Source organism: Primulina tabacum, chromosome 5, assembly GCF_025594145.1.
Source record: "Primulina tabacum isolate GXHZ01 chromosome 5, ASM2559414v2, whole genome shotgun sequence".
NCBI lineage: Eukaryota > Viridiplantae > Streptophyta > Magnoliopsida > Lamiales > Gesneriaceae > Primulina > Primulina tabacum.
Genome location: NC_134554.1, coordinates 17,040,591 through 17,057,904, shown reverse-complemented (window position 1 = coordinate 17,057,904; position 17,314 = coordinate 17,040,591). Strand labels below are relative to the sequence as shown.

Here is a 17,314-nt window from a genome sequence, read left to right as displayed (position 1 = left end):
AGAATGAGAGATGAGTCGAGTCTTAGATATCGAGACTAGAACTTGATTTACAGATTTGTATTGATTTATGTTTCGTAGATTACGATTCATGTTTTATTTACAGACTGGTATTGATACATGTTGTTTGATTATGCTACATGTAATAAGATATAATTCATGCTTTTATGTTAATTCAGTCAACTGCATGTATACATTATTTATACTGGGATTTATTCTCACCGGAGTATCCGGCTGTTGTCTTGTTTGTATGTGTACATGACAATAGGTGGGACAAGATCGGGGTCAAGAAGATGATGAGAGATCGAGATTAGAGTGGTGATTCCGGACTTGGATGTAGACTTGGTTTAATACTGGAAATTTAGTAGTTAAACCTTAGACTAGTTTGAACTAGAAGCATGTTGTACAAGATTTGTATTATTATACTGGTTTGTATAATAGATTGATTCCATTACCTTCTGCATTTTAAAAAAAAAAAATTAGACTGTTTATCTTAATTGATAATTAAATCTCAAAGATGATTAAGAAGATGATTAGCGTCCGGGTCCCCACACAATGTGTCTCTAAGCAATGAAGAATCCGATGCTGAGGAGAAATCCACTGATAAAAAAGTCAAACCTCCTTGACTGCACTATTTACAGAAAATTGCTGGCTGCAGGTGAATCCTTTAGGTGTTGCCACACCTGGCCGCAACATCTGCAAAAATTCAGCATGTTTGAAATCCACAACTTCTGGAAATTTGAGTGGAGATGATCAATCAGAAGCTGATTATGAATAACTCACTCTTGAGAGTGTGCAAAAGCTTTATGAAGAGCTGTTTGAAGATTGGACCAAAAGAAACAAGTTGAACTCAAGTCTCATGAAGGAGAACGTTGAACTAAAAGCCGTAGTTGCCAAACTTGAAGTAATTTTGAGCAAAAAGGACTTGGAACTTGGTAAGACCAAAGAAAAACTTCAAAAGGCAACTGAAACCTTGTCCAAGTTTAATTCAAGCACATCCAAGCTTGAATCCATACTTTTGATGGGAAGAGATGACAAGAAAGGCTTAGGGTTCAAAGACAGTTTGTTTGAAATAGGTGAATCTTCCAAGTCTACGGTTTTTGTGAAGGGAAAAGCTGATACATCTCCACAACCACAATCCAATTCACCAATCAAAATCTCTTCATCAAAAAGACAACCTGCTGCACCAATCGCTAAGAAAAGAAAACGCAGGTATGTATGTCATTACTGCTTTAAGCCTGGTCATATCAGGCCCTACTGTTTTAAACTCAGGGATGAACGCAAGAATCAAAAGTCGAGTCGGATGTTGCCCCGAATGTTGTCCAACACTTTCCACAACACCTCCCACCATCGACCTACAGTAAGACAAATTTGGGTCCCAAAGGTAAAAACTCATTGTAAAGTTGTTTATACCTCGTTAAAAACTAACACTGCAGGTCATTGGTACTTTGATAGTGGAAGCTCCCGTCACATGACTGGATCACGAGAATGTCTCACCAATTATGTTAAGCAAAAAGGTGGCAAAGTTACATATGGAGGGGGAGCTAAGGGAAAAATTGTTGGAAAGGGTACTTTGAAAGTTGAAGGACTACCAAAGCTCCACAATGTGCTTCATGTTGAAGGATTGAATTCAAATTTGATAAGCATAAGCCAACTGTGTGATGATAATTTGCTTGTTAAGTTTGATAAACATACTTGTGAAGTTTTTGATGAATCTAACAAGTGCATAATGACAGGTACAAGGTCTTCGGATAATTGCTATCAAATAAGTGAGGAACTTTCGTGCAAACATGTGCAAATCACCGAACTTGACCTTTGGCATCAAAAACTCGGACATGCAAATTTCAAAACCTTGAAGAACTTGAGTAAGTACCATGCAGTTAGAGGTATGCCTAATCTTTCATCTGGAATATCATATTTGTGCGGAGATTGTCAAAAGGGAAAACAGACGCGTGTGTCGCACCCAGTGTTGCCAACATCTGGGACAACATGCTATCTGAAATTACTGCACATGGATCTTATGGGTCCCATGGAAGCAGAAAGCATTGGAGGTAAGAAGTATTCTTTTGTGTGTGTTGATGATTTCTCGCGGTTTTCATGGGTGAGCTTCATTAGGGAGAAATCGAACACTTATGATGTGTTTAAACAATTGCTCACAAGAATCTCAAACTTCCACAATTTAAAAGTGAGAAGGATTAGAACTGATCACGGTAAAGAATTTGAAAACATATCCTTCTCATCCTTCTGTGACAGGAAAGGTATTCACACGAATTTTCAGCACCAAAAACCCCACAGCAAAATGGCATTGCCGAATGCAAGAACATGACTCTGCAAGAAATGGCAAGGGTGATGCTAGCCTCAAAGAATATTTCAAAGCGTTTTTGGGCTAAAGCCCTTAATACAGCATGCCATATATCGAATAGAGTCTATTTAAGAAGTGGTTCAACCATGACTTCTTATGAAATCATTATGGGAAAGAAGCCTAACCTTAAATATTTTCATGTTTTTGGTTGTGTTTGCTACACTTTGAATGACATGGATCAACTTGCAAAGTTTGATTCAAAGAGCGACAAGTGTTTGTTTTTGGGCTATGCCACAAATAGTCGAGCATATCGCATGTTTAATCTAAGAACTAGGACTATTATGGAATCCATTAATGTGGTGTTTGATGATTGTGCAGATCTCAAGAGGAAAACTGCTGAAGATGACGTTGAAGACCTTCTGGACAATCCATTCTCACTGGAAAATGCAGATGTTGCCCCAGATGTTGCAACATCTGGCACAACATGTGACATTGAAGACACTGAATCTGAAGAACCGCATTGCAATGATGATACAGTAGATGATGGATCGTGTATTCCAAGCAAAATTCAGAAAAACCATCCATCATCTCAAATAATTGGAAACATGCGTGGAGATGTTCAAACTCGGAAGAAAGAAAAGATTGATTACCGAAAAATGGCTGGACTGATTTGCATGAGTTCTACATACTCACAGGTTAGATTTTCATGTTTTATATCAAATATTGAGCCTAAAAATGTTGACGAAGCTTTGAAAGATGAGTTTTGGATTAATGCTATGCATGATGAACTTGAGCAATTTGTTCGAAATGATGTGTGGGACTTGGTTCCACCTCCTGACCATGGTAACATAATTGGTACAAAATGGATTTTCAAAAATAAAACCGATGAGTCTGGAAACATCATTAGAAACAAAGCAAGATTGGTTGCTCAAGGGTACACACAAGTTGAGGAGGTTGATTTTGATGAGACCTTTGCTCCTGTAGCCCGTATTGAGTCAGTCAGACTACTACTAGCCGTTGCATGCTACATGAAAATCAAACTTTTTCAAATGGATGTTAAAAGTGCATTTTTAAATGGTATTTTGAGTGAGGAAGTGTATGTTAGACAACCTAAGGGTTTTGATGATCCACGTCATTTGGATCATGTACACAAGTTGAAGAAGGCACTTTATGGCTTGAAGCAAGCACCACGTGCATGGTATGGGAGATTGACTGAATATCTACTCGAAATTGGCTTCAAACGAGGTGAGGTAGACAAAACTTTTTTTATTCAAAAGTCCAAAGGTGAGATTCTTATTTGTCAAGTATATGTTGATGATATAATCTTTGGTTCTTTCTCTCAAAAGCATGCTGATGATTTCGTTAAGTGCATGTCATCTACATTTGAAATGAGCATGGTTGGTGAGCTAAATTTCTTTCTTGGTTTGCAAATTAAACAAATGCATGATGACATCTTTTTGTGTCAAAGCAAGTATGCTAAGAATTTGATTAAGAAATTTGCAAATAAAAACCCAAAACACATGAAAACTCCTATCGGATCGAGTGAGAAATTGTGCAAAGATGATGTTGCCGAAAATGTTGACAACACCTTATATCGTAGCATCATAGGTAGCCTCCTATATTTGATTGCCAGTCGCCCTGACATCATGTTTAGTGTTTGCTTATGTGCTAGATATCAATCCAATCCTAAAATTTCTCATTTGAAAGCTGTTAAACGTATTTTACGTTACATAGCAGGAACAATTGAATTAGGATTATGGTATACACACGAAACCAACTCAAACCTGGTAGGATTTTCTGATGCTGATTGGGCTGGGGATTTAGATGATAGAAAAAGCAATTCTGGGGGGTGTTTCTATCTTGGCAATAATCTGATTTCTTGGCATAGTCGAAAACAGAACTTTGTTTCTCTTTCCACTGCTGAATCAGAATATGTGGCAGCTGGAAATGCGTGCACCCAACTTTTATGGATGAATCAAATGATAGAAGATTATGGGCTTAAAAGTGAATCCTTAGTCGTGTATTGTGATAATTCTAGTGCAATTAACATTTCAAAAAATCCAGTACAACACTCTCGAACAAAGCACATTGACATAAGACATCATTTTATTCGAGATCTTGTAGAGAAAGGATTGATCCAAATGGAGTTTGTTGATACAAATAACCAACTGGCCGACATATTCACCAAGGCATTGGATTTTGAGAGATTTTTCAACCTTCGGAAATCTCTCAGCATGTGTTCTGCCTAATCATTCTTGGATGTTGTCTCAGATGTTACAACATCTCGGACAACATCTCATTTGCATATACATTTCTAGGACTTAGACATTCTGCATTGCATTCATACTGTGATATGATGTGTTGAACATGTGTAGCATAATTCTCTTTTGCACCTACAATTCCTTGTTATCAAACTTCACACCTTTACATGTGAACTTAGTCACAGAAAGATTTGAAGTGTGGTCACTTGACTCTAACCAATGTGACAAGTAAACGAAGTAAAATTGAAAAATCAAGTGATGGGTCTGTGATTAGAAGGAAAGATGGAAAAAGCTACATAAAAGAGCCCAATGAAGGCTGTGCTTTTAGTGTGGGAGCTACCCCTTCTAAAATTAACACAGAAATAGAAGAAAATGGAAAAAGCTACCTAGAGGAGTCCAATGAAGACTGTTCCTCTAGTGTGGGAGCTACCACTTCTAGGTTAAAAAGATTATTAAGTCACTGAGTGTGAAGATTATCAAATTTTGTTTTCAGGAACTGTGGGTGTTGACTGGAGATGTTGCCAACATTTGTGACAACACTTCATCTGTAAACATATCTCATATTTGCTCTCATGCTTTTATCTATGTTCCATTCTGTTTTTAGGCATCCATAAGTCATGCATAAACATAACAGTGTGAATTGGGTAATGAGGTTATTTGTATTACAACAAAGACGTTTTGTGACAAATCCAATCTTCGCAGGAAATCGAATTAATGTGCACCTTGATGGTAAGTGGAGCTATAATTCGATGTGGGTTTTATGTCTGGAGTTAATTTTTGAACTGATATTGCACAAAATAATTGCGATAAACTCTGAAGGCAGTAACGGTTATTTTTCTACCCGTTGTTCTTTTTGAATAATATGTTACTAATTTTCTTACCGTTGTACTGTGCGCTCATTATTATCTCTATGAGTTACACCGCCTAATTCATCTCTGTTTACTTAATCGGTTCTCTAAATTTCACAGCGGCATCTCGAAATTTTTCTCTGAAGGAATATTTCATTGTTTCAAAATTTTTTTACTTTCCTCCCTGTTCGTAAATTTATTTTCGATCTACCATCAATGGCAGGAAAGGGATTTGACCCCTATGATATTCGAAGTGAAATGGGAAACACAGATGATGTTGCCCCCAGCACGACAACATCTGTTACAACACCCATTGTGGAATCGCCTCTACCTTTGATACTTGCTGTTGAAGACGCAGTGCCCCTGGAGATTATTCATCCAGGTGAGCCTGGTAATCCTTTGGATATTGATAACCCACCTATCATTAGGGTTTTCGATCCTCCCTCTCCTCCAAAAAGACGCTCAAAACGACAACCTGGGTATAACCCAGACCTCACGCCGGGCAAACGTTTCCGATACAAGGGTCAGCCATCTACTCGCCCCTCGCTGATTGATCCAGCAGACACCTCCGGTGATGACTCTGATGATGCGAATTATGAGTTTGTGGCCCGCAAGAAGAGTGCCCCTCCGCCTACGGAAGGCAAGTCTACCTTCATCAATGCCACTAACACCACTGAGCAAACAACCCATGTTCCTCCACAAGAGATCTCACCCTCCACTGCAGAAGAAATCACGTTGGCCCAATTTATGGCCAACCTGAAAAATCAGAAAAGTGACGCCCCTGTCGCTCCTGTTGCTCCCCAAGAAACTGAAAAGTCCACTGATTCCAGCAATTCTGCTGATACTCCTGCTGCAGTCAATGAAGCCCCTGAAACAAACGAGGCAGTGGACGAGGATACTGTCAACGATGTTGCCGACACCTTTGACAACACTGATCTTAGCGAGTATGATCTAGACGGTAGCTACAACTCCAAGTTTTATACTGAGAAGTCACTCTCCAACTGGGATCTCTATACCAACAGGGAGTTTGTTGAAGAACGCAACGCTGATATGGCAGCCTTCTCCCGAAACAATTTGATCGAGTTTCTTAAAACTCGTGGTCTGCTCTCTACCGTCTCATCTGTACTGCCCTATTGCCACAAAGCAGTGGCTGAATTCTATGGCAATCTCTCATCGGGGGTCAGTGATCCAAGATCGGCCAAATTTGGCAAGGTTTTTGTACGGAACAAGATATATAACTTTGACCCGCAAATCATTAATGATTACTACATCACACCATCTGTTATTGAAGGCCCTCCACCAGATCTTGATGAGGTAGTCTCTGTACTAACTGGTGGATTGATTGGCAAATTCCCTGCCCATCGACACAAGGTCTCAGCTGCTAAACTCACGACCCTATACTCTGTCCTGCACAAGGTTGCCACCCGGAATTGGACGCCGTCCACAAACACCACGGTGGTTACCAAATCTCAAGCACTGACTCTGTTTGCCATTGGCAATGGCACTCTTAATTTTGGGCGTATGGTATTTTACACTGTGATGCAGTATGCTGATGGGGGATTAAAGTCATCCAAACTCCCATTTCTCAGTCTGATCTATGGGATACTGGTGTCTCAAGGGTTTGTTCGCAATGTTGATGAGGGTCTGTCTGATTTCCGAGAAACAATCAAAATTGCCAAGGCCCTGTTCAAAGGAAACCGCAAAGTTGACCTTCCATGGAAAGACTCATCCAACGCACCGACTGCTATTGGACCATCTTCTGCGTCTACCTCTCGACCACCTAAACCTGGTTATGTGAAGATTACCGTAGCGGGTGCCTAGACCCATCTCGATCATGCTCTTAAGAAAATTGCCCAGGCTAAGGCCGACTTGGCCTACTATGAGAGTTTGGCTGCTGCCATCAGTGTCATGTTAGATATGGCCGTTCATGGACAAAAAGGGGGAGATGATCAAACTGGTGCTGGTCCGTCTAGGACCAAGGATGATGAAGAGGAAGAGGACAGTGAGGACGAAGAAACTGAGGATGAGGAGGATGATGTTTAAATTTTGTTGGCTTAAATGTTTCTATCTCTGCTCTTAATTGTCTATTAATATTTCTGTTTGTATTCTTGTCTTGGCTAATATCTCTAACTGTCAATGGAACTGTTGCAGGTGTTGTGTTTAAGTGTTGCCAACAATTCTAACAACACCCCGTACTAACAGTATTTTTTTCAGGGGGAGAAAATCTAAAACTCAGGGGGAGTTGATTTGATCTTAACAAGGATAAATGAGAAAATCTAAAACTCAGGGGGAGTTGATTTCATCTTAACAAGGATAAATGAGTTTGATCTCATTTTGTCCAAGAAAGGCAAAAAGGGGGAGAATGAAGGGAAATAAGATTTCGATTTTAAATGATATATTTTATTTATTTCCCTAATAGAGTTTTCCTTGTTAATTTGATTGAGCAAATATTTGATATGATTTTGCCTTCCTTAGATAATGAGATCTTAATTCAAGAGATATGGTATTAGTGTTTAAAAAGAGTTTATTCCTAATAAAACTCTCACTTTCCTTGTATTTTAGGTTTTCTTGAGGAGATATGATTCTTCACCTATAAATAAGAAGAAAAGCTCATTGATAGCCGCCGCTTCAATATCGACCATACATACACACACGTTGCAGAGATTTACAGAGAAAAATTATTCTCGAAGCCGTTGCTGTTTGGAGTGGTGATTCCCGTGTTAAGTTGAATGGTGCCAACATCTATAGACAACATCCGTAACGATGTTGACTGAAGATTGCATCTAGTTGATAGTGGTTTCCGGGATCAAGTTTTTGCTTTCTTGTTTTAGTTTTATTCTGGTTGTTTGTTTTTAGAAAGCATTTGTTTTCTCAACTTGTTGAGGAAATTGATTCTTGTCATAATCACTAGTGTTAGGTTTTTGTAAACGATTTGGTTTTTCTATTGATTAATTTTTGCCATAAGGCACTGCATAAGTATTTATACTTGTGCATATTTAATCTTGTGCATCTATTTATTTCAAATCAATTTGTGTTATAAAAGTTAATTTTCCGCTGCATATAGATGTTGTCCGAGATGTTGTAACATCTGGCACAACATTTAATTCTGATAAAACACAAATTTACTGTTTTACATCCTATACTGAAGGTCTTATTATTTGTAGCATCTGTCGGACAAAATAATCATAACACTAAGATTTACATGCAGTAAAATTACATCGTTTGAATTTTTGCACCTTACAAAAAAAATCCTAGCCAACGGTTGGATTTTATTTTCTGGTTTGTTTCGATTTTAGAATGTTTTAATCAATTAATTCATTGGCTGGTCAGTTGTTTTTTTTTATTAATTAATTTTATGCGGGTTTTTAGATTTTGAGCTAAATTTGTTCTCAAATATTGCAAGGCCGAAGGTCAATATGTGAGTCAGGCCCATTACACAGTGTGCGCGATTATGTACACGGAAAAAAAATCTATATTACCTGGTATCGTTTTTATTGTTCCAGCGAGTGATCGAATCGATTTATTTTAAAATAATGGTTCAACTGATCGTACCAGTTCAACCAGATATAATAAATAATATATTTTAAATTCTAAAGATTTTAAATGTGTATATAAAGAATAAAAAAATATTTACTAAAGTTTAAAATCTAACAAAATACATGTAATCAAAATATCAAATATAATTATATGCATATTTTTAATCAAAAAATTATTAATTATTTTATTAAAATAATATTTTGACAAAGCTCGTAATCCAAATAATAACATATATAAACAAAAATAAAATTTAAGATTTTGAATATAAAAAATAATTAAATTCTAAAAAAAAAGTCTCCTAAAAAATAAATAAATAAAATCGAAAAAATGATCCGGTTAGACACATTTTTGACCAATTTATCGGTGCATGACTAGCCTGACGGATTTTTTGACCGGTTTAACCATTAAAATGGTTTTTAGGTTTACTTCGGACCGAACTTGTCATCGGTGCACGGTCGAATCGACCAATACAATCCGATTTTGAAAACATAGTCGGTAAGCTTTGATATGTTTCTATGATTACTTTAATACATTTTTAATTTGATAGAATAGAATTTGTAGTTATTGATTGATGCCGAAACGAAGCAGCGTTAATCATAATAAAGCGTTCCATTTTATCAAGTGGATATTAAATTAAATGAAAAAACTTGTGTGAAACGGTCTCAGAGGTCGTATTTTGTAAGACGGATCTCTTATTTGGATTATCAATGAAAAATATTATTTTTTTGCTAAGAGTATTACTTTTTATTGTGAATATCAGTAGTGTTGACCCGTCTCATTCGTGAAACCATCTCACAAGATAACTATTCAAAATTAAATAACATTGAAGACAACATAATAAATGCAGTCCATCATCCTGATAAGGTTTTGAAGTTGAGAATTTCGAATTTTTTTCTCGTAAGAAAATCATTTTTTTAAAAGAATAATATATAAAAAGAAGAAAAGAAAATGTTTAGAAAAAAAAAAAATATCGATCTTATCTATACCTGATTGAACCCTCCTCTTTCACGACACAGGAGCATGTCTATATTATCTCCAAATCCACACATTCTGTACAGAGAGATCCACCAACGGGAACCCCAGCAGCTTCACGCCTGGAGCTCCGGACCTGGTTCAATCTTCACCAAATCAAACGGGTTCGGATTCGGTAGGAGCGGCAACGGGTGGAAAGGAAGAGCTACAAGAGATTTAAAGGCGCATTCTTTCTGGCCAGAATTGTTCAAGCCCGAAACTTTGGAGATGGAGCCCATTCAAGATTGCGAGCAGTTTGATCAGATTCTGGAGCAAGCTAAACTTGCCTCGAAACCCATTGTCGTTGATTGGTCAATCTCTAATTTTCTCACTATTTTCTTGATCAATTTTATGACGACTAACTATCTGACGAATCAAACGGTGCATGATGTTACGAAACTGAAAATGGTGGGATATATAGTAATTGTTTCTGACATGTTTAAGCATAACAGGATGGCTGCTTGGTGTAGAAAATGCATTTACTTGAAGCCAAAGTTGGAGAAATTGGCTGCTGATTACGAGAACAAGTGAGTTGTTCTGTTCGATTATGTCTTCAAATTTTTTCCAAATCGAATTTTCATTAATTTCGTACATTTAATGGATATCTTGAGATGGATTTGCTTGAAATGGTAGGGTGAAATTTTATTGTGTGGACGTCAACAAGGTGCCTCAACCACTGGTCAAGCGTGGAAACATATCGGTATGTCCATTTTTAGTTTTTACTCACACACACACACATGAATCTTTATTTTGGCTAATGTTTGTTGCTAACCCACATTGGTATGTTTTCATTGCGCCTTTCGTGTAGAAAATGCCGACAATCCAGGTTAGTTTATTATCTCACCGGTTTTCACATTTAATCAGTCACAAGTATCTCATATATTTGGTGCTAGTTTGTTATATATCTTGCAGTAATTATATATTTCTCACGTGTTGTGTGTGTATGTGTGTGTTTGATATGCTGTTTGATATGCTGCCCATCTATTGGTGTGCATAGGCCTCGTTTGGTACAATATACCGATGTTTTCAAATAATATCATATATTGTACCGAAAATGAATACCGAAACCGTACCGAAATTTCGGTATAACATAAATTCTATATCGTTCTTACCAAAAGATTTCGGTCTACCGAATTTTCGGTACGGTATCTGTATAATTCCGTTTATACCGAAAATTGTTAAAAACAATTGTGTTATACTCATCACGAAAAAACTAAAAAGCCCAACACAAAAAATAAGAATTGAAAGAGTAAGTGAGCCCAACAACATTAATTATAGTTTCTAAAATATATATATAAAAAATCGATATTTCGGTATATAAATTTCATATATCGAAATATTCGGTATACCGTTAAATTCGATGTGCGTTATTTTGCGGTACGATAAGTGCAGTATGCCGAAACGATCATTATTTTTTCCCACCCCTAGGTGTGCGCCTCATGAGCGCTCAAGATGTTAGTAGAAATATATCGTGGAACATCACCACACGCTGCATTAAATGTTTCGCTAGAACATCGACATAACGTCACATCAGTCGTCTCATCGCACTGCTGTATAAAATGTTCCAAAATGTTCGCGAGAACTTCTTCCAATCATTTAATGTACAATGTGACGTTCCATGAGATGTTCTCGCGGACAATACTTCTCGTACATATCACTAAAAAAAACATACTTCTATGTAAATACTTTCTCGTACATATCGCTAAAGAAACTTACTTCTATGTAAATACTTGATATATCATGTATCATCAAAGCGAAAATTATGCATTAGTTGATCAAACATATGTTTTTCATCTAATGTTTGAAATCAAGTCTTACAAATTATTAGAGGTCTAAATCATTGTGTTATCCATATATTATTAGAGTTCTAAATCATTGTGTTATACACACATATATATAGTTTAACATCAAAATTCAGAAACTATAGAATTAAAATATTTATAATGCTGTATGCTATAACTTGTAAAACGTTATTTTGATCAACCATATTGGAATCTACCTGAATTGTTGCTTAATATAAAAATACTTGGATATCTGAGTATTTTATTGCATAATTTTATATTTTGTTTGAGATATAAAATCTAATTGAATGTTTGGTTTTATAATAACCCAAATCATGGTTACTTGCCATTTGCTAATTCTTCATTTCTTTTGTTAATTTATCATAACGCATGGCGCTTGGCAGTTGTGGAGTGATGGAGAAATGAAAGCGGAGGTGATCGGAGGCCACAAAGCATGGCTTGTTATAGAAGAAGTGAGACAAATGATCCAGCAGTCTGTATAAATAAAAACAATATATATCACAATTATCAAATATTGTATGCATTTATGTAACATTACAGCATGTAAATACAAGCTTTTGTTTTTGTTTTTGGTATATTGTACATAATATCGATAACCTAGCCATGTTCTACTTAAAGAAACTCATAGGATCTGGCCTAACCAATTTTTTTTACATCTGAACACGTCAGATCGGAAAATACGCGCTTGAAACTGATATATGTTGATATTCAAAGTGTATATATGGATTTTGATCGAATACTGGGGAAGAAAACGAACCAACCAACTCTTTCCTCGAAATTCATAAGCTTTGCCAAGTAGAATTGGTTGAATCATATCTATCAGAAGCAGAAGCCAGTTTAACTCCACTAAAAGGCAAAAAATACCCACAAAGCCAACCGACCCCAAGGTAGCATTTCCCAGAAGACTAGCCATATTCAAACAGACAAATTTTTTTGTTAGTGCTTACACAGACAAATTCAAACAAGAGATGCATGAGCCACAATTACTAACAGAAACGCAACAGAAGAAAAATCTCTAACTTGATACCCAGACAAGTCGTGGTCTTGTGTCAAATTTGCCGTATTTAATCCATGATTTAAAATAGTCGAGTCAAACATTATAAAGTTCTATTCTCGACAAGAATGAAAACCTGAAGCACATTCATATTCCAAACCCAAAAACTGCCCGTATTCTGTGGAATATGATATCTCTCCATCCCCTCTCGGTATTCTCCACCACGGTTGAATTGCCATATCTGCAATATCTTAGTCATTTACATAAGAACTCTGACAGTAAATTGAAACTTAATCCAATAACGTCAAAAAAAAAAACGTTTAACCAGAGATACTTACCTGTCTTCTTCGGGTACATCAGTGTGTGTGAGCTTCACAACTGTCATCCCAGATTCAGGCTCGTCAAAGCTCAGCCGCACCTACATGAAAATCACCATTTCTTACAAGCAAATTAAGAAAGAAAATTGTTATCCATTCAACCAAAGGATGAATGATGCCATCTTTCAGCAACTCAACCTAAACTAAAAGCCACATATTCTTAATATGCATAATAATATACAAATCTAATTCGCAGTAGTAACAGAGAGTTTGAAAACATCAAAGCTCAAGATAGACGGATACTCTACCGTTGATTCGATTCCATCAGGCCAGCTACCAAATCGCCAGTTCTGAACAATCAACTTTCCCTCCAGCAACTCAACGTTTTTCCCCGTCACTGAACCATCAAAGATACTAAACTCCCCTCCCACCTCCTTACTTATCCGAGCATTGCTTTGAGTAAAACCTTTCCACCTATTCTCATCCATTAAAATCTCGTACATATCCTTAGCTCGACAATTAAACTTTTCAGTCATAGTAATTGTCTTAAACCCCTCATTTCTCTTCTCCTGCTTCTTCTTACTCTCCTTAACACTTGAGCCACTGTTACTAGCCGAAATATTACTCGAACCAGCAGCAGACCCAGAATCAAAAGCTGGTTTTTTCACTGTTACTTTCTTAACTTCCAAATCATCCTTAGCAGGCCCACCTTTCGCCATCGCATTGACAAAATCTCTAATTTTCTCAAACACAAACGGCTTCCCTTGAGCAATAAATGCTTCCTTCACCCTTTTTCCAATCGGCCCATCATCTTTTACACTAATTCTAATCTCCGGATCTTCGCCAGCATTCTCATCGGCTATGTAAGGAACCTCAACAGTACCCTCAGTATTCAAAATCACAGAACTACCGTCGGAATCTTTGACCTCAGCCTCGTACGAGAGAACCAAATTTAACTCATACCCAGGTATTATTTTCCCCTTCCGAACGTTAAGGTATGCTTCTCCTTCGAGTTTTTCGATGTCCTTGGTTTTGATGTAGAGATTTCCGTCGCCAGAAAGGATTGTTTTGTTGCTCAGGAGGTTAGTGAGGAAATTTCGGGACCAATCGAGGCAATCGGTTTCTGCCCAGTGCCAGTTGTGGACGTTGGCGCCATCGGGGCGGTCTTCCACGATCCATCGTTTGTCTCCCTCGCCAATTTTGGCCATTTTTTTTAACAGTGATGCTTGGTGTGCGCTCACTAGTTCTATAAATATAGTCAAGCCTGAAACCCTACTCTTGAACGATCGTTATATTTTATTAAACATAAAATTTAAAACAAGATATACACTGTATTTGGTAGAAAAAAACAAGAAACAAAAACAAGAAACCACTTTGAGCGAAGGTGCACGAGTCGAAAACGACCGTAATCGATTTTAATTTTCTGTTTGAATTCGATTGAATGATCAATTTCAAATTTGAGCTTAACTCGTGTAGATGTTAAATATCCGAGTTTGTGATTGAAAAATTTGATAATCTTAATAGCATATTGACATAAAAGTTTAGAATTTAAATTCTAACAAAAATATCCCTAAAATTTTATATCTTTAAAATAAAAGTATATCTACTTATATTAAAGCGTGCACGTGAGATGGGCTCTTCTCACCATAACACACACCTACGGGTTATAATTTCGATTTGTTTCCTTCTTCTCTCTTCGTTTTCCTTTTCTTCCTTTGTTTTGAAGCATTGGTTCTCTCCACCGGAACAGAGAAGAGCCGGCAACAAAGTGTGCCTACTCCGTACTTTGCTTCTCGAGTTTGCTTTTCTCCTGCTTCTGTTTGGGGTTTCCGCTTTTTCCTCTCCACCGCGGCTGCGTTCTCCTCCTGCTTCTGTTCGTGGTTTCGGCTTTCTTCTCTCCACTGCTCGGATTTTGTCGCTGTTCGGGGTAAGTTTAATTACCGAAATTTTATTTGTTCTAGGTGTGTTGGTTTTTTTTTGATGAAAATTAAGGTTTAGATGTGATTTATCTGTTTATGTACTTGTTTTCTTTTTTTGGGAGCATTTGTTTAACTGTTTTTCAATCCAAGTATTGTGGGTGTTGCTCTTAGGTATACGAACTCGAGACAAAGCTATTTGCAAGAAACCAACATTCTTGGGAATGCATTGAAAGGCTTTGATGGATTTCTTAATTCGTCGAAGAATACATCTAAGTCAACAATTTTATGCCATACCAGGTGTCATTAAATTTGTATTTTAATCCGTTGGCTTGGTAACGCAACAGTACCAGTGACAATAACACGTGGGATAGGCCGTTCTCTCTACCACAACATCGAACTGTAGTTTACAGTGAGGGTTTGTTTCCTTCTTCTCTCTATGTTTTCCTCTTGTCTTCTTTTGTTTTGGACTTGGAGCCTTGCTTTTCGGCTTCCCACCATTTCATCGACCAAAGCCCAACAAAAAAAACTTTGCTTGATGTGTGTTATCCACCAAATACGGTCACGGGAAAAATAATAAAGCAACTCTTGACGTTTTTGGTACCCGGGGTTTTATTAGCATCAAGAAATGTGAGCAAGAACGAGCTCCGTCTCATATTTGCTTTCATTTATTCACTATCCCTCCCTCATTCTTTGCCCAGAATTTCCTTTTTCTCAATATTCATATTCATGTAAGTTTTTTCGAATATTTTATGTCCGACTGCTCTTATTCACCTTAAAGATTATTTTGTTCTTTAGTTATTGTGGTTAGGTAGTGTATGAACCGATCTTTACGAATTATTGTGCGCTTCTCCTCATACTTATTGAAATTTGGCTATTAAAATTTAAAATTGCAGCTGTGGTGGTGATGGTGGTGGTATTTAGGTATATTTCAATGAATGAGCTTATTATAAGAAGTGAATTAATCTTAATGAGGGAAAACCGTCGAACCCATTATTTCTCACATTGTAAAACGAACTTAATATTACTTAAATATATTTTCTACTGATATTCTGGTGTTTAGCTGATTGGGTAACTTTTTGCGGTAGAATGGATATCTGACTTTGACTGTAGCTATCCATTTTCCAATTTAGTGTCCACCATGAATATAACCGAGTATGGTCCAAATACTCTCACATCCTACTTTGGTTTTCTCTTTACATTTTGACATCTGAGTCCATGTTTTCAAGTCCTTGGTACTGATGGCTTTGTTAAATTCTCTTCAAAAAAGCTGAATACATTCTTCTTCATCATTGTAGTGAAAACAACAGTTCCCAAGAATCGTGAAGCCTCAATATTTACATGGTCTCAAATATTTTATGTAACATTTCTAATCTCTATTTTTAAGGGTGATTCATGAAAAAAGTTGATCCAGTAAGAATATTTGAACACCGTGACCTGGTTTGTTGTTTGTTAGGCACTTTTTTCAGACATTAATATCACTAATACTTTCTGAATTATTTAACCTTATGGTCAAAATACACAAGAGGCCTTTTTCTTGATGATAGTGTCACATTTCAAGCTGGTGGTGATGGCAGCTACTTTTTCACAGAATGTTATTGGAATGCACCACAGTTGTATGTGTGGAGAAGAAAAATCAAGGCAAATTTATTAAATTTTGGAACTGGATCTGGGGGCTATGAAGAAAATCAAGAAAATCGCAATGAAAGTTTCCCCAATGGCGGAGCTCACGTTATTCCTTCTTCTAAAACGTTTGTGATATTCAGTGTTCTTTCTTTGAGAATTTTTTGTTAGCAGTGACATTATTTATAGGAAAAGACCTTGTGAAGTTGATGACAATTGAATAAAATCTTGAAAAAACTCATTCTTCTGAAAATAGTCTCTTTACCGAATTATACTAGATGTTTAATGGATTGTTACCAAGAAGTGAAGGATCTATTTTTTCCTTCGTTTGCACTCATTCCCATATACAAGCTCATTACAGGTTTAGAATCTTAATCGGCTTATAGTCTTTGTTCTACGTGCCGAAATAAAAGAATTTGTTGGCTAAACGAAGGAGAGACAATGAAATCAGGCTTTAGATTACAATATAAAAAAATTTGATCCAATTAATGTATCATCTTACTGGGACAACCACATAATCATCGCGATCCGGGACAAGTTTATTCCTATTGCAGAAATATTTGGTATCTTTCTATATAGTAGTTTTTTTAAGATTTATCTGAATATATGTAATATAGTTATTGCTACCAAAGCTATATAATAGTGTATATGTATAAATTAATCAATATTTGATATACTCATAATACATGTAGTTTTTAAAATTACA

The 17,314-nt window shown here is 36.7% G+C and overlaps 2 protein-coding genes and 1 long non-coding RNA gene across 9 annotated transcripts; 2 read left to right on the top strand and 1 right to left on the bottom strand.

Annotated features, from left to right (window-relative positions):
* Nucleotides 1-9,907: 9,907 nt before the first annotated feature.
* Nucleotides 9,908-12,328, top strand: LOC142547143 (thioredoxin-like 3-1, chloroplastic). Of its 3 annotated transcripts, XR_012820597.1 has the most exons (6): nucleotides 9,908-10,267; nucleotides 10,409-10,483; nucleotides 10,590-10,656; nucleotides 10,765-10,943; nucleotides 11,385-11,786; nucleotides 11,822-12,328. XR_012820597.1 is itself a non-coding variant. In XM_075655264.1 (5 exons), exons 1-5 carry the CDS (start codon nucleotides 9,966-9,968, stop codon nucleotides 11,413-11,415), a joined length of 654 nt encoding a protein of 217 aa, XP_075511379.1. In that variant the 5' UTR covers nucleotides 9,908-9,965; the 3' UTR covers nucleotides 11,416-12,328. The 3 variants fall into 3 exon arrangements, 2 of the variants coding, with proteins under 2 accessions (XP_075511379.1, XP_075511380.1); XM_075655264.1 differs by having other exon boundaries at nucleotides 11,385-12,328; XM_075655265.1 differs by lacking the exon at nucleotides 11,385-11,786 and having other exon boundaries at nucleotides 9,912-10,267; nucleotides 10,765-10,782; nucleotides 12,142-12,328.
* LOC142547142 (uncharacterized) lies at nucleotides 11,275-14,373 on the bottom strand. Of its 4 annotated transcripts, none has more exons than XR_012820595.1 (5): nucleotides 13,378-14,373; nucleotides 13,091-13,170; nucleotides 12,889-12,993; nucleotides 11,643-12,574; nucleotides 11,275-11,597 (listed from the first exon to the last, which is right to left on the bottom strand). XR_012820595.1 is itself a non-coding variant. In XM_075655262.1 (4 exons), exons 1-3 carry the CDS (start codon nucleotides 14,275-14,277, stop codon nucleotides 12,900-12,902), a joined length of 1,074 nt encoding a protein of 357 aa, XP_075511377.1. In that variant the 5' UTR covers nucleotides 14,278-14,373; the 3' UTR covers nucleotides 11,275-12,574; nucleotides 12,889-12,899. The 4 variants fall into 4 exon arrangements, 2 of the variants coding, with proteins under 2 accessions (XP_075511377.1, XP_075511376.1); XR_012820596.1 differs by having other exon boundaries at nucleotides 11,275-11,641; nucleotides 11,687-12,574; XM_075655262.1 differs by having other exon boundaries at nucleotides 11,275-12,574.
* Nucleotides 14,374-14,701: 328 nt separating this feature from the next.
* On the top strand, nucleotides 14,702-16,880 carry LOC142547144 (uncharacterized). 2 transcript variants are annotated; one of them, XR_012820599.1, is made up of 3 exons: nucleotides 14,702-14,996; nucleotides 15,160-15,527; nucleotides 15,722-16,880. It is a non-coding gene; the product is annotated as an uncharacterized LOC142547144 (long non-coding RNA). The 2 variants fall into 2 exon arrangements; XR_012820598.1 differs by having other exon boundaries at nucleotides 15,160-16,880.
* Nucleotides 16,881-17,314: the final 434 nt, after the last annotated feature.

Bases quoted from the DNA above. Each gene is read 5' to 3' on its own strand.
- LOC142547143 (XM_075655264.1), top strand. From the start codon at position 9,966: ATGTCTATATTATCTCCAAATCCACACATTCTGTACAGAGAGATCCAC. The intron at 10,657-10,764 runs GTATGTCCATTT...CCTTTCGTGTAG, and splicing joins TCAAGCGTGGAAACATATCG to AAAATGCCGACAATCCAGGT. The intron at 10,944-11,384 runs GTGTGCATAGGC...TCCCACCCCTAG, and splicing joins GATATGCTGCCCATCTATTG to GTGTGCGCCTCATGAGCGCT.
- LOC142547142 (XM_075655262.1), bottom strand. From the start codon at position 14,277: ATGGCCAAAATTGGCGAGGGAGACAAACGATGGATCGTGGAAGACCGC. The intron at 13,171-13,377 runs GTAGAGTATCCG...ATTTTCATGTAG, and splicing joins CTGATGGAATCGAATCAACG to GTGCGGCTGAGCTTTGACGA. The intron at 12,994-13,090 runs GTAAGTATCTCT...AAGATATTGCAG, and splicing joins GATGTACCCGAAGAAGACAG to ATATGGCAATTCAACCGTGG.